Raw genomic sequence first — 15,147 nt, 5'->3', positions numbered from 1 at the left:
CTTGTGGCCATATCTCCTACCTTCACTCCGTTCCAGACCTGAAGCCTCTGTCAGTGTATTTTGCATTTGACAATTATGAGATGTCGGATGCCTGTGTCTTCCACCATGTCCTGCTGTTCCATCTTCCAACCCTTTTGTCACTACAAGACACAGTATTGACACAGAGGTCAGAGAACAGACCCTCAACAGGGAACAAAGGCATCCAAATCTCCTTAAATTATTGGTTGCTGATGATTCTGATGCCAATTAAAGAAATGGTATCCATTATGGGCAGTCAAAGAGGTAAGTATACTGTGTCTTTGCATGGAACTGCTTTGGTCAAACGTTTTTGTAGCACTACCCCCTTAGGGATTGCTGATGAATTTGGGTCCCCCTATAGTCCTGCACAGCCATTCAGTTAGCATTTTCCACACCACTTTCATCCACAGACAGAAATTAGGCCTTGAGCTTTGGTTTGGTTGTTTTATTGAAGGGAATTAAATTGGATGGGGTAAAGGGATGTATAGGATGCTCAAGGGAACTGAAATCTAAGGACAACTTCCTGAACTATTCACAGCTTCTCTTCTCTCTGACACACAGTCTCTGTTGGAATGCTAGCTAGCAGCTCCAATTGTACTACCCCAGACTCTAGATGAACTCTTCTTCACCCAGCAATCTAAAGGTTTTCTTCGTGAGCAGGGGATCTGGCTCCTGTTCCCTTAAATAAGGTGCACAGTCAATAGCATAGGGCTAATTTGATTTCCCACCAGAGAGCTCCTTTCCCATATCAAATATATAGCAATCTTCCTGAAAAACTGCAAAATTTTTTAAATCTACCCAGGCCAACAAAAATACAAAACAAATTCTGAAAACTAATCGGGACAACATAACAAATATAAATACATTCTTCAATGAAGTGAAACAAAAATTCCCAGCGTGCACATGTCTATTATAAAGTTACTTTTGTTTGAACTGACCCTTTCAGGGGTGTCAAACTGGTGGCCCTCCAGCTGTTGTGAAGCTAAAGTCCCATCATGCCTCTGCCTTTGGGAGTCATGCTTGTAACTGTCAATCTTGCAATGCCTCATGGGACTTGTAGTTTGGCAACAGATGGAGAGCCAACAGTTTGAGACCCGTTACAATAACCAGTCAACTGTTCCATTTAAGAAAAATATAATGAGTCACATCTTTTCACTTGTTTAGGTCTGTAACTTTTTAAACTGATGCTTTATAACTTGTTTATAAAATAAATGTTTATTTGTGTTGGGGGGGAGGGGGGTTGCAGAAGCATTCTCCATAATGGACAACTTGTACATTATGGTAGGCTTACCTCTGAGTTGGTAACCTCCAGCAATGTAAGATTCATGTGTGTAGCCCCTGCTCCATCTTTGCCACTGCTACTTTCTCCTGTTCTACTTCCAGCCCCGCTGTCCTCCTTCTCTGGCCATTGAGTGGCCCTTATGATGTAACTCCTGTGAATACATTATACTCTAGCACCCTTCTTAAAGATGCCAAGGGGGTACATTGTCCTCCACATGCAGAGCAGACAGTGTATAAAAAAAAGATAATAGCAGACAAGTAAATGGTCTTTTTGACAGAATAGACATATAGGGATTAAATCACTAGTACCTGAGAGTGCAAAATCTGGTGCAACTCTGCATAGAAACCAAACAGCTCCCAGGTTTTTTGTTTTTTTTGTCAAAGCTTAATTGAACAAGCTGAGGTTGGAAACTGGTTTCTATGCAGAGCTGAACCAAATTTTGCACTTTCCAGTTTTAGTAAATCAACCCATAGAGTTTATTTTACCAAAAAAAAGAGAATGCCTGTCTGTCACTGGATCCACAAAGCATTATGTGTTTTCTAAAAAATGTAGCACAGCAGAAACTATTTGCTGTCAAGCTGACTCTCTCTCAGTGTGGGCCCATGTGAATACAGGGGGAAGGGGGTAAAGGGAGTAAGTCACTCACCCATTCAGTTTTGTGTGTAAATTTGAGCTTGAGCTACTGAATTCTATTTAAAGAGAAATCCAGAGTGGCCTTGTAAACATGCGAAAAGCATACACCTGTTGTTTTACAATGTAAATAAAAAGTATTATTATATTATACATAAATACCTGAAAAAAATATGATCCGTACAGACTTTAAATAAACATGATGCATGCATTATATACAAGCTACTATGTATTTGTACCATTCAAAGGTTTTTCCACACTGCACAAAATACAATTCCAACCCCTTCATGGCCAAGGGTAAAACAAACCTTAACACCCAGACCCAATTTTGCAACTCTGACATATGTTAGTAAAACTATACATATGATTACAACTACTTTGAGTATCCAGGTGGATTTTACCTTTTTTCAAGACAAATTGAGCTTTCATTTGGTGGTAAATGGTAATGAATATCTCCTGATTTTTTTTTACTGTCCCAAAATAGCAAAAAAAAAATCATTTTTTTAATTTACCTGTATATTTCTTTCTATTGCCATTACTTACCATCAAAGAGCAATCCAAAATAAATTATCCTGCTCTTGATGATTGCTGTGATACCACATATGTGTATATTATTTGTTGTTAGCACCCGTAGTAATACATAGTGACACTGACACTAGCTGACACTAATTTAAAAAAATGCCCTTTTTTAAAAATCCTACCTAAAATATACTGACCATGACCATTGACCCTTACCTTGACCCTAACACTAACCCTGACACTGACCTAGATCAAACCTTAATCCAGCAGTTTTTTTTTTCTTTTCTTTTTTTTTATTTTAATATTTATTGTTTACACATCTTTGTTTACATTTTTTTTCTCCCTGGCAATGAGAGAAACATACAATGTATCTTTCTCTCCATTCAGAGGAGAAAAAAAGCCTGGGCCAGGCTGCATAGTGACTGATCACTGTGATAGCCAATCTAGGGCTATCACAGTGATCAGGTGATCAAAAACTGGGACTTTCAGTTCCCAATCAGTTAGCTCTCACTGAAAGCCCGGCCTCTGTGCTGCGAGCACACCATGCAGCTCTCTCCTGGCCAGGGGGGGACTGACAACTCATGGGACCCCCAGGCAATAGGGGATCATGGGGCCCCTGTGTCCTTGCCCAAACTCAAAATAGCCTATCATAAAGGTATCAGGGGCATCTCATGGGGCCCCCTACTGACCCCAGGACCTTGGGCAGTGCCCGAGTTTCCAAATGGTCATATATGTCGTTCTGTCACGTACCTTGGTTGGAGGATGAGTTGACGACAGGGCTTCCCTTGTGACTCTGATCCGAGCACCCCCATGTTGTGACAAAGGTACAAGGCTCAAAGAAGCAGAGGTGCCAGTAGCTTGATTGTAGGTGACTGCTACAATCAGGGTCATAGACAAGGTGAGCCAGGGTCACGCACAGTGAGACAGCAGCATGGTCAAGAGGTAGGCTAGCAGGCCAGGTACCAGATTAGCAGACAGAGCGAGATCCGGTATCAAGTTGAGGTCAGCACCAGGGGATCAGGCAGAGAACAGTCAGAGGCAAGCCGAGGTTAGCACCAGGAGATCAAGCAGAGAGTAGTCTAAGGCAAGCCGAGGTCAGAATCCACAGAGCAAAGTCAGGAACAAGCCAGGTCAGCAACAGAAGATCAGTCAGTACAAACAGGAACACAGGAACATGGATCACAGGAAGAACATCCAGTGATTAGTACACAGCAGAGTCTCCTTTAAATAGGCTGCTTGGCACCAAAGTGCAAAGACGTGTGCACCGATGCACACTGGTGTGATAAGTACACAGCAGAGTCTCCTTTAAAAAGGCCGTTTTGTGAGAATGCGCAAAGACATGCGTGCCAATGCATACTGGTGCACAGAAATGCGCCTACGTGTCAATGCACACTGGCTGTTAGCCTGAGCTCGCCTGTGTGCTGGTACATGTGCATGAGCATTAGCTGCATGAGAATTAGCATTAGCTGTACTAGTTTCCTGACACGTGCCCAGGTGTAAAGCCCACTTTTATATGTATTACCATGTTATCAAGGGGTTAATGAGTTCCTAACCCCCAATAGAAAAATATAATGTATTGTTGCTTATCAGTACATGGATATGGTGCACTAGGAGAAGGGCAAGTCTTCTGTAGTTCTAAAACATTTCTTATCCTAGGGGGACAATGCTGTTCTTCCTTTGTACTATAGAAAGTGAGTAACTGTAAATATTTTTTGATGGATTGCTTCATCTGTTTATTCACTTGTCATTTAAAATGCAATAACTGTGATACATTTTCTTTATTTCAGCTTCCAGATTTGGATATGTTTTAACAACTAATATAACTACCACTACAGTAATCACCAACAACAGTGATTCATCATCTACAACAACTATACTACCCAGCACATTGGACCAAACATCATCAACAATTCTTGCCTCTCAAACCCAAACAATATTAACATCCTCATCATCCTCTTTAACATCATCCTCTGACACGTCTTTGTTATCATCAGTCTCATTACCAAGTACTGATAATTCCACTGCTTTATCTACCACATCATATTCAAATTCCACAACCACATTATCAACCACATCAGCCCCTATTACAACCAGTTTAACAACAGGCACATCAAGCTTTGCCCCCCAAACATTATCAGTCACAAATGCTACATCTTCATTACCAGTCACATTGGAATCCAATGCCACTACATTAGCACCAGCTTCATCAGTCTCAAATGCTACATCTTCATTGCCAGTCTCATTACAGTCCAATGCCACTACATTATCACCAGCTCCATCGGTGACAAATGCTACATCTCTATCACCAGTCACATTGGAATCCAATGCCACTACATTAGCAACAGTTTCATCATTCTCAAATGCTACATCTTCATTACCAGTCTCATTACAATCCAATGCCACTACATTAGCACCAGCTTCATCAGTCTCAAATGCTACATCTTCATTACCAGTCACATTACAATCCAATTCCACTACAATAACACCAGCTTCATCAGTCACAAATGCTACATCTTCATTACCAGTCACATTGGAATCCAATGCCACTACATTAACACCAGCTTCATCAGTCACAAATTCTACATCTTCACTACCAGTCTCATTACAATCCAATTCCACTACAATAACACCAGCTTCATCAGTCACAAATGCTACATCTTCATTACCAGTCACATTGGAATCCAATGCCACTACAATAACACCAGCTTCATCAGTCACAAATTCTACATCTTCACTACCAGTCTCATTACAATCCAATGCCACTACATTAGCACCAGCTTCATTGGTCTCAAATTCAACATCTTCATTACCAGTCACATTGGAATCCAATGCCACTACATTAACACCAGCTTCATCAGTCACAAATTCTACATCTTCACTACCAGTCTCATTACAATCCAATGCCACTACATTAGCACCAGCTTCATCGGTCTCAAATTCAACATCTTCATTACCAGTCACATTGGAATCCAATGCCACTACATTAACACCAGCTTCATCATTCTCAAATGCTACATCTTCATTGCCAGTCTCATTACAATCCAATGCCACTACTTTAGCACCAGCTTCATCAGTCTCAAATTCGACATCTCTATCACCAGTCACATTGGAATCTAATGCCACTACATTAACACCAGTTTCATCATTCTCAAATGCTACATCTTCATTACCAGTCTCATTACAATCCAATGCCACTACTTTAGCACCAGCTTCATCAGTCTTAAATGCTACATCTTCATTACCAGTCACATTGGAATCCAATTCCACTACAATAACACCAGCTTCATCAGTCACAAATACTACATCTCTATCACCAGTCACATTGGAATCCAATGCCACTACATTAACACCAGTTTCATCAGTGTCAAATGCTACATCTTCATTACCAGTCTCATTACAATCCAATGCCACTACATTAGCACCAGCTTCATCAGTCACAAATTCTACATCTTCACTACCAGTCTCATTACAATCCAATGCCACTACATTAACACCAGCTTCATCAGTCACAAATACTACATCTCTATCACCAATCACATTGGAATCCAATGCCACTACATTACCACCAGTTTCATCAGTCACAAATTCTACATCTTCATTACCAGTCTCATTACAATCCAATGCCACTACATTAACACCAGTTTCATCAGTCACAAATTCTACATCTTCACTACCAGTCTCATTACAATCCAATTCCACTACAATAACACCAGCTTCATCAGTCACAAATACTACATCTCTATCACCAGTCACATTGGAATCCAATGCCACTACATTAACACCAGTTTCATCAGTCACAAATTCTACATCCTCACTACCAGTCTCATTACAATCCAATTCCACTACAATAACACCAGCTTCATCAGTCACAAATACTACATCTCTATCACCAGTCACATTGGAATCCAATGCCACTACATTAACACCAGTTTCAACAGTCACAAATTCTACATCTTCACTACCAGTCTCATTACAATCCAATTCCACTACAATAACACCAGCTTCATCAGTCACAAATACTACATCTCTATCACCAGTCACATTGGAATCCAATGCCACTACATTAACACCAGTTTCATCAGTCACAAATTCTACATCCTCACTACCAGTCTCATTACAATCCAATTCCACTACAATAACACCAGCTTCATCAGTCACAAATACTACATCTCTATCACCAGTCACATTGGAATCCAATGCCACTACAACACCAGTTTCAACAGTCACAAATTCTACATCTTCACTACCAGTCTCATTACAATCCAATTCCACTACAATAACACCAGCTTCATCAGTCACAAATACTACATCTCTATCACCAGTCACATTGGAATCCAATGCCACTACATTAACACCAGCTTCATCAGTCACAAATTCTACATCTTCACTACCAGTCTCATTACAATCCAATTCCACTACAATAACACCAGCTTCATCAGTCACAAATACTACATCTCTATCACCAGTCACATTGGAATCCAATGCCACTACATTAACACCAGTTTCATCAGTCACAAATTCTACATCCTCACTACCAGTCTCATTACAATCCAATTCCACTACAATAACACCAGCTTCATCAGTCACAAATACTACATCTCTATCACCAGTCACATTGGAATCCAATGCCACTACATTAACACCAGCTTCATCAGTCACAAATTCTACATCCTCACTACCAGTCTCATTACAATCCAATTCCACTACAATAACACCAGCTTCATCAGTCACAAATACTACATCTCTATCACCAGTCACATTGGAATCCAATGCCACTACATTAACACCAGTTTCATCAGTCACAAATTCTACATCCTCACTACCAGTCTCATTACAATCCAATGCCACTACATTAACACCATCTTCATCAGTCACAAATACTACATCTCTATCACCAGTCACATTGGAATCCAATGCCACTACATTAACTCTAGTTTCATCAGTCACAAATTCTACATCCTCACTACCAGTCTCATTACAATCCAATTCCACCACAATAACACCAGCTTCATCAGTCACAAATACTACATCTCTATCACTAGTCACATTGGAATCCAATGCCACTACTTTAACACCAGTTTCATCAGTCACAAATTCTACATCTTCATTACCAGTCTCATTACAATCCAATTCCACTACAATAACACCAGCTTCATCAGTCACAAATACTACATCTCTATCACCAGTCACATTGGAATCCAATGCCACTACATTAACTCCAGTTTCATCAGTCACAAATTCTACATCTTCATTACCAGTCTCATTACAATCCAATGCCACTACATTAACACCAGCTTCATCAGTCACAAATTCTACATCTTCACTACCAGTCTCATTACAATCCAATGCCACTACATTAACAACTGGATCAAACTCCAGTGCCAGTACATTATCTTCAACCCAATCAGTTTCCAGTGCAACTACTTTATTAACTGCCCCATTAAACACCAGCACCACTGAATCTTCTCTATCCTCAACAGTTTCCAATGCCAGTACCTCCTCACAGACTACCAATACTACCTCATTACCAACTTCATCAGTATCTAGTGCCAGTACGTTACTGGTCACCACATCCACCAATGTTTCCACATTATCTACAGGCACTACTTCTTCACTGGTCACATTAAATTCTAATGTGACCACATCCTCACTGGCAACGTCAGTCTCCACTACCATCAACACAAACAGCACAAGCACCATGCAAACAACCACTGCCAGTCCTACTGCTACTGTTCCTTTGGAATTTAAGATTGTCAATAGAGTTTTCAATGATACACTGAAGAATGAATCATCAGATGAATATAAGACTCTGAAGAAAAATGTAGAGGTAGAGGTAAGGATACTTGATACAATTTTTTAAATTTCAGTTAGGACCAGATTTTAAACACACCAGCAAATGATGGGTAGAATCAAACATTCATGGAATGTCAGTATAAGTTGCAGATAGGGATGGTCATTTCAGGATAATTGCTGACTGCTTCATTTGCCTGAATAGTTCATGCATTTTTTTCATCTGAAGAGATTTGAATAATTCATGAATCTGCGCAGCTACCATTTATGAATCGTAGATTAATTATAAAGATGCCAGCTGCAGGTACTAGAAGTAATCCACTTCTAGACTTTTAGGTGGCAGAGGGGAAATGAAAATATAGTTAAAGTGCACCTATCTCCAGACTATGAACACTAGTTATGAAGTATTCTTAACAGTTTCTAAGCAGTAAAAAGGCCTTTACATTAGAGGGTGAGCAGGGTGCCAAAATGCTGTTGCAACAGAAAGTACGTAGAAAAGAGATAAGCTTTCAGAGCCACTGTTGTGAAATTTGAAGATTAACACCCCCACAATTCATATAGCTACAAAGGTAAATGGGGGCTTGTTTTAAAATGCCTTTTTCATTCATCATTGGTGACTCAGCCTGCAGCTACCCCTAAATAACGAAGATAAACATTGTGGCAAATTTGTTTTTAAATGTATTAACTGCTGAGGAACTCATTTAAAGTGTATAAAGGGCACTTTAAAAATAAAGATATTATTCCGTATTTTAACATGCCTAGATATTATTGTAATATACAAGTATAGAATAAAAAGTAGAAAAGTGATAAAAAGTCATTGAATTGCTTAAAAAATAAAGGCATAAAATACCAAGCTGAAAAAGATCAGTCATGAATATAATTGTTTAAACATATATTAATATTTTTAATGTAGGTGCTTGCCCTGAAAATGGCCTCTGCTACTATATATTGTTTAAATTTGGCTGACGCCAGCAAGTTCCTTACTTTACTGATACTAGCCCTGTATGCTAGTCTTAATGGTAATCATTTTTAGAGACAGCAATTCAAGAATGTGTGACTTATGTGGGCACACCTATTGTTGAACTGTTGAATGTTGAAATAATTTCAATATAAATGAAAAAAGAACAAGCAGAAGAGATTCCCATAGCAACTTGATTTTGACTGTTTGTATGCTAGATATGTTGCAATTTGACATATTTTTCCATTTAGCTGGCAGTGTTACTATAATCTTAATAAAGACAATATTACATTTGTACATTGTTCACAGTATTATGTATTTTATAGCTCCTATGGTGTAAATCACCATTCAGCTAACTTGTATAGTCATTTTTATTTTAATATTTTCTATCACAGATGACAGCAGTTTATAAGGCTAAATTTAAAAATTTCAAGAAAGTAACAGTGACAGGTTTCAGGTAAGTTAACAATTCCTTTATAGAATATTTATTTTAGTAAGTGACTAGATGAAGACTGCATAACAACAATTTTTGAAAGACCAATTGCTGGTAATAGATGGTAGCTATTACCTATAGTACATGTGTAAACAAACATTTTTTTCCAATATAGTGGTCCTTTTTTAGAAAGAGTAAATTGATCAATTGAAAGCCATTAATTAAAGACATGGGCAGCTTGAAATGTTTCTTTCATTGGACTAAGTGTATAGAAACCATATGTTTCATACAAATAGAATAATAATGTACACAGTGCAGTACGGCAAATGTTATAATTTTAAAGCAGTCAGGACAATAAAATATGATTTCTGATCTGTGTCTATGGATTACTGCCCTTTGCACATTGTTCCATAGCTTATTAGATAAGGCCAGCAGCTTTCCTTGTATTTTATAGGTGTGTTGTAGGTAGAATTTAAAATTTTTGCTCTGTTATACATACATTTTTGTTAGCAAAAGGCTCTCCTTTTAGGATTTACAGTTGTGTTCAAAATAGCAGTGTGTTGAATTTATTTTATTTCCATACACATAAATGCATTGGGAACACTACACATTCTATTAGAAATCAAAACATGAAGAAAAATACATCAAATTTGTGTTGTTCCTCTAAACAAATTGAAGAAAAGTGAATATTAGACTGTTCACAAAAACAGCAGTGTTTGTATTCTTCTTTACAAACTCAAACATTCACTATATAAACTGAAAAATGTTTGAAGATTTTGCTTTCCTTTGAATCACTTAATGAATATTTAGTTGTATAAGCACTGTTTCTGAGAACTGCTGTACATCTGTGTTGCATGGAGTCAACCAACTTCTGGCACCTGTGAACAGGTATTCCAGCCCAGGATGATTGGACTACATTCCACAGTTCTTCTCTATTTCTTGGTTTTGCCTCAGAAACTGCATTTTTGATGTCACCCCACAAGTTTTCTATTGGATTAAGATCCGGGGATTGGGCTGGCCACTCCATAACGTCAATCTTGTTGGTCTGGAACCAAGATGTTGCACATTTACTGGTGTGTTTGGGGTCGTTGTCTTGTTGGAACACCCATTTTAAGGGCATTTCCTCTTCAGCATAAGGCAGCATGACCTCTTCAAGTATTCTGATGTATTCAAACTGATCCATGATCCCTGGTATGCGATGAATAGGCCCAACACCGTAGTATGAGAAACATCCCCATATCATGATGCTTGCGCCACCATGCTTCACTGTCTTCACAGTATACTGTGGCTTGAATTCAGTGTTTGGGGGTTGTCTGACAAACTGTCTCCGGCCACTAGACCCAAAAAGAACAATCTTACTTTCATCAGTCCACAAAATGTTGCGCCATTTCTCTTTAGGCCAGTCAATGTGCTCTTTGGCAAAGTGTAACCTCTTCAGCACGTCTTTTTTTCAACAGTGGGACTTTGCGGGGGCTTCTTGCAGATAGCTTGGCTTCACATAGGCGTCTTCTAATTGTAACAGTACTCACAGGTAACTACACCTTCTTTGATCTTCCTGGAGCTGATTGTTGGCTGAGTCCTTGCCATTTTGGCTAATCTTCTATCCATTCGAATGGTAGTTTTTTGCTTTCTTCCACGTCTTTCAGGTTTTGGTTGCCATTTTAAAGCATTTGCGATCATTTTAGCTGAGCAGCCTATCATTTTCTGCACTTCTTTATCTGTTTTCCCCTCTCCAATCAACTTTTTAATCAAGGTATGCTGTTCTTCTGAACAATATCTGGAACGACCCATTTTCCTCAGAATTTCAGAGAGAAATGCACTGTAACCAGCATGTACAACATTTGCTGCCTTCCTTCCTTAAATAAGGGCAATAATTGCCACCTGTTTTTCAAAGAATGAATGACCTCACTAATAGAACTCCACACTGCAAATATTTTGAACATACCCCTTTCAATTAGTGATTCAATTACACAGAATCAGCAGCATGCATGTCATGACTGTTGGGTCTGTTGGATTTCTATTACTCTACTACACCTGCTGGTAAATTATTTGCCATGTAGAAATATCATTTCTACCAAAAACAGTGATTGATCAGGTTAGTGATGTCTGACTGCTATTATTTTGAACACAACTGAACCTAGTGTGGAACATGATAGCTAAATGGTTAGCACACTTGCTTTATAGTGCTGTAGTCATTGATCAATACCCACAAGAGAAAATATATGCCATCTCTTTTGTTTATCTATAGTCATCTATATGGGAAATGATCATATATGCCTTTAGGTTGACTAGCATTTTAGATGTAGTCTTACTCTACTCTATTTCTCTCTGCATAAATGTACATGCTTGAGTGAGCTAGTTTTCATTTTTTTATGTTCAGGAATAAAATGTAGGAGATGCCAGCCTAGTACTCTGCTTTAGTTTGTTGGCCTTGTAAGCAGCACAGGAGTGGACCAACTATTTAAGAGTATTACTATTGGTAAAGTTTTGTGTATGATCTGCTGATCAAGATGTAGTTATGTTTTGCATGTACAAAGTCTTCAGTAAAATTACTGAGCATTTAGACATTTGAGCCTCCATTTTTCCCAGAAGAATTATCAAAAGAAAGTTATCAGTGGCCAGAGCACTTTCTGAGATAAAGCTTGAGTGCAGGGGCTAAGTTTGTTGCCCTGATAGGTGTTATGAGAGTGTCCCCAGCTCTGAAGAAGGTGTGTGTGTATCATTTATACCCTAGACTATACATATGGCACTCTGGCCTTGTCATTGAAGGTCTCCCATTGTCAACAGGGTCCTATGGCCAAACTAAAAAAAATATCTTATATTTCCATTGTGTCCCTATAAAGAGGCTGCTCCTTGCTTCTTGGCTAGTGAAAACACCGTCACCAGGACAGGAAAGAAAACAAGCAACTAAATAAGGCCATAGGCAGCAAGAACAGAGGCCCTACCCTTAAATCTTAACAGGGGCCCTAATCCTAAAGCATAACTAAAGGCAAAACTTTTTTTGTAGTTTTGAATAGAGTAGAGATAAATTGGAACACCTGACAGTTTTTATTGCTGTCTGTGCCCCCCTTAAAGAGATTCGCCCTCTCTATTTTTCCTGTTTACCATTATCATTGAAAGTGAAAGTAAAAGAAAATCCCAAATTTGGGTTGTCCCCAGAAAAGCAATAGAGGGGAAATCTTCCAATAGGGACAATAGTTCTGGTGACCCGAGGGTCCCCAAGGAATTCCCTTAATTTGCAGGGATTTTCTCTCACTTCCTGTTTGGCTGTGGGACAGGAAGTGAAGGGAAATCTCTGCAATGGGACATAAATGACAAAACAAAACATTTTTACAGGGATTATAACCTTCTCTTGTTCTATTCAAAATGAAAAACTATCTACTTTAAATCTAATCTAAAACTAAAACTTTTTTGGAACTGGAGATACACTTTAACAATCCATATAAAGCAAGAAATAGCAAGAAGGTTTATTCTGGTATTTTTCCAGACTTTGTTGTTATTGGATTAATGTTTTAATTGCACTGAAACGTATGGCTCATACACTCGGCAAAAAAATTGGACAAAAATTCCTGAAAGACTATCGATCGATCGATTATCTTACCATTAGTATACTGCTTTCAACAGGTTATTTTTGGATGACAAAAACTGAGGGTGCAAGTGTAGCCCCCCTCAAGTTTAGCTAGGGGGAGCTAGTCAGGTTTTCTTAGGCACAGGATGAGTAGCAGCCTGGGATGAGTAAGCCTGGGAAGTGTGGTAGTGAGGTTACTTCAGGAACGGCTAGGGAGGTACTAAGGGTTAGGGCTTCTGGAGCCCTCCCACCTCTCCAGAAACCTGAGAGCTTTCTTGAGGAGGGATGGAGGAGGGGAGGAAGCTCAGATCTACATACTTGAGGGACCTTGGCCAATCCCTTGGCAGGAGGCTGGGCATAGTGACCAAGGAAATACTTAAGTACTGCAGTGCCTGGGAGGAAGAGACATTGTGCCAGGTGGAAGATGAAGGGAATGCTGGAGTGTGGAGCCTGGGATGGGAGGCCCAGGAGAGGGGCCTACCTGCAGGCAGGAGCTTGAAAGGAGGATCTCTCTGTCTCAGAGAGGACAACTGTGGGAGCAGGGAAGGAGTGAGCCCAGCATAAGGCCTGAAGGCAGCCACCAACCCATCAAGCTTATGGGAGAGACAGAGTGAGTGAGTAAGCCTACACCCCCTGGGCCGGATAAGGAGAGAGGGCAGTCAGGTGGAAAACCCAACTAGCTTCTCACCTGGGTCTGCTTTGCTAAAAGCGTCAGCTTCTGGGTTCCCTTGCCCAGGGATTGCCTCAGGAAGCTGGATGAAGAGGATTCATCTGGGGTCTGAGGTGGTATACTAGAAGGGTTGGCGAGCTCTTCAAAGGAGAGACTTTTTGTCTACAGACTTGTACATAGTTGCTAAGGAATTTGTCCTCAAGTTTACAGTTTCCCTGGGCATCCGATACACCTCTCAACCCCATCAAAACCCACTAATAAAATAAAAAACCAAGCTCAAAAACTGTTTACTGACTCCTAGTGCAAGTGTGGAAGAAATTTTGTGTTGCCTGGCTGTGCAGAGCTTCAGGGGGCCCAAAACTCAGAGACTCATAAGGGGGAAGTGCTACACAAGCTAGAAAATTTGTATTGTACGTGAACACAATGTCTGCTTTTTGTTCAATTAGTACAGTAATCGTACAGAAATAATAAAATAAAAATAATATGCATGATCAGAAGCATACAATAACCTTACACATCTTCTACTACACTAGTACTTAGCTAGATTTGCCTTTGTTGGTCAAAAATTTTCTTAAAAGTAGATACCATTCTGACTACATCAGGATATGCACTTTCATGGAAAATGGAACAATCGGTCGTATGATTTTCTCATAGTGTGTACTAGGCTTTACTGGCTACTATTACAATCAAAATTAACTAGAATAATGTAATTGAAAATGGTGACAAGTATCCTATTAACACTACTATAAATATTTAAGTTGGCTATTTTACACAGTATGTCTCCCTGTTTCATGTCCCTGTTAGTCTTTATCCTACATTAATTTGTCTTCTCACGTATTAGGTTTGGATTATGAATTATTTAAATTGTAAAGGTTACAATTAACAATGTGGCTTTTTACTTTGTGCTCAAAAAATTTAAATGTTGCAGACCTCACTCCCGCTTTCCCGCCCCCCTATAGGAAATATATTACTACAGGGTGGCAGGGGTTCACAAAATCACGTATATGTGATTTTGCATGACCGGGTAGGGGGCGCACGTGAGCGATTTACGTGCGCTGCTATTCGTGTCCTTGGCTGTCAGTCACACACAGCCCAGAGTAAAACAGCACACAGTTAACCCTTTGATTGCCCCACATGTTAACCCCTTCCTGCCCAGTGTTATTAGTACAGTGTCAGTGCTTTTTATTAGCACTGATCACTGTATTGTTGTCACTGGGGCTGTCAGTGACACCAAGTCATTCCCCCCCCCCCCCCCCCCAGTGTCAGAATGCCTGCTGCA

The 15,147-nt window shown here is 39.6% G+C and overlaps 1 protein-coding gene across 1 annotated transcript in view; it reads left to right on the top strand.

The window, feature by feature from the left end:
• Nucleotides 1–15,147, top strand: part of LOC149447528 (uncharacterized) — a 97,005-nt gene that overhangs the window by 32,674 nt on the left and 49,184 nt on the right. Inside the window, exons 3-4 of the mRNA XM_089652378.1 lie at nt 4,237–8,282; nt 9,593–9,654. Coding sequence (XP_089508504.1) covers nt 4,237–8,282; nt 9,593–9,654 — 4,108 coding nt within the window. The remainder of the gene's footprint in view (nt 1–4,236; nt 8,283–9,592; nt 9,655–15,147) is intronic.

Source organism: Staurois parvus, unplaced genomic scaffold (assembly GCF_062004578.1).
Source record: "Staurois parvus isolate SC_StPar_1 unplaced genomic scaffold, SC_StPar_1.0 ptg000682l, whole genome shotgun sequence".
In the NCBI taxonomy this organism is placed as follows: Eukaryota; Metazoa; Chordata; class Amphibia; order Anura; family Ranidae; genus Staurois; species Staurois parvus.
The sequence above is the reverse complement of the archived record's forward strand: the minus strand, read 5'-3'. Positions and strand labels throughout refer to the sequence as shown.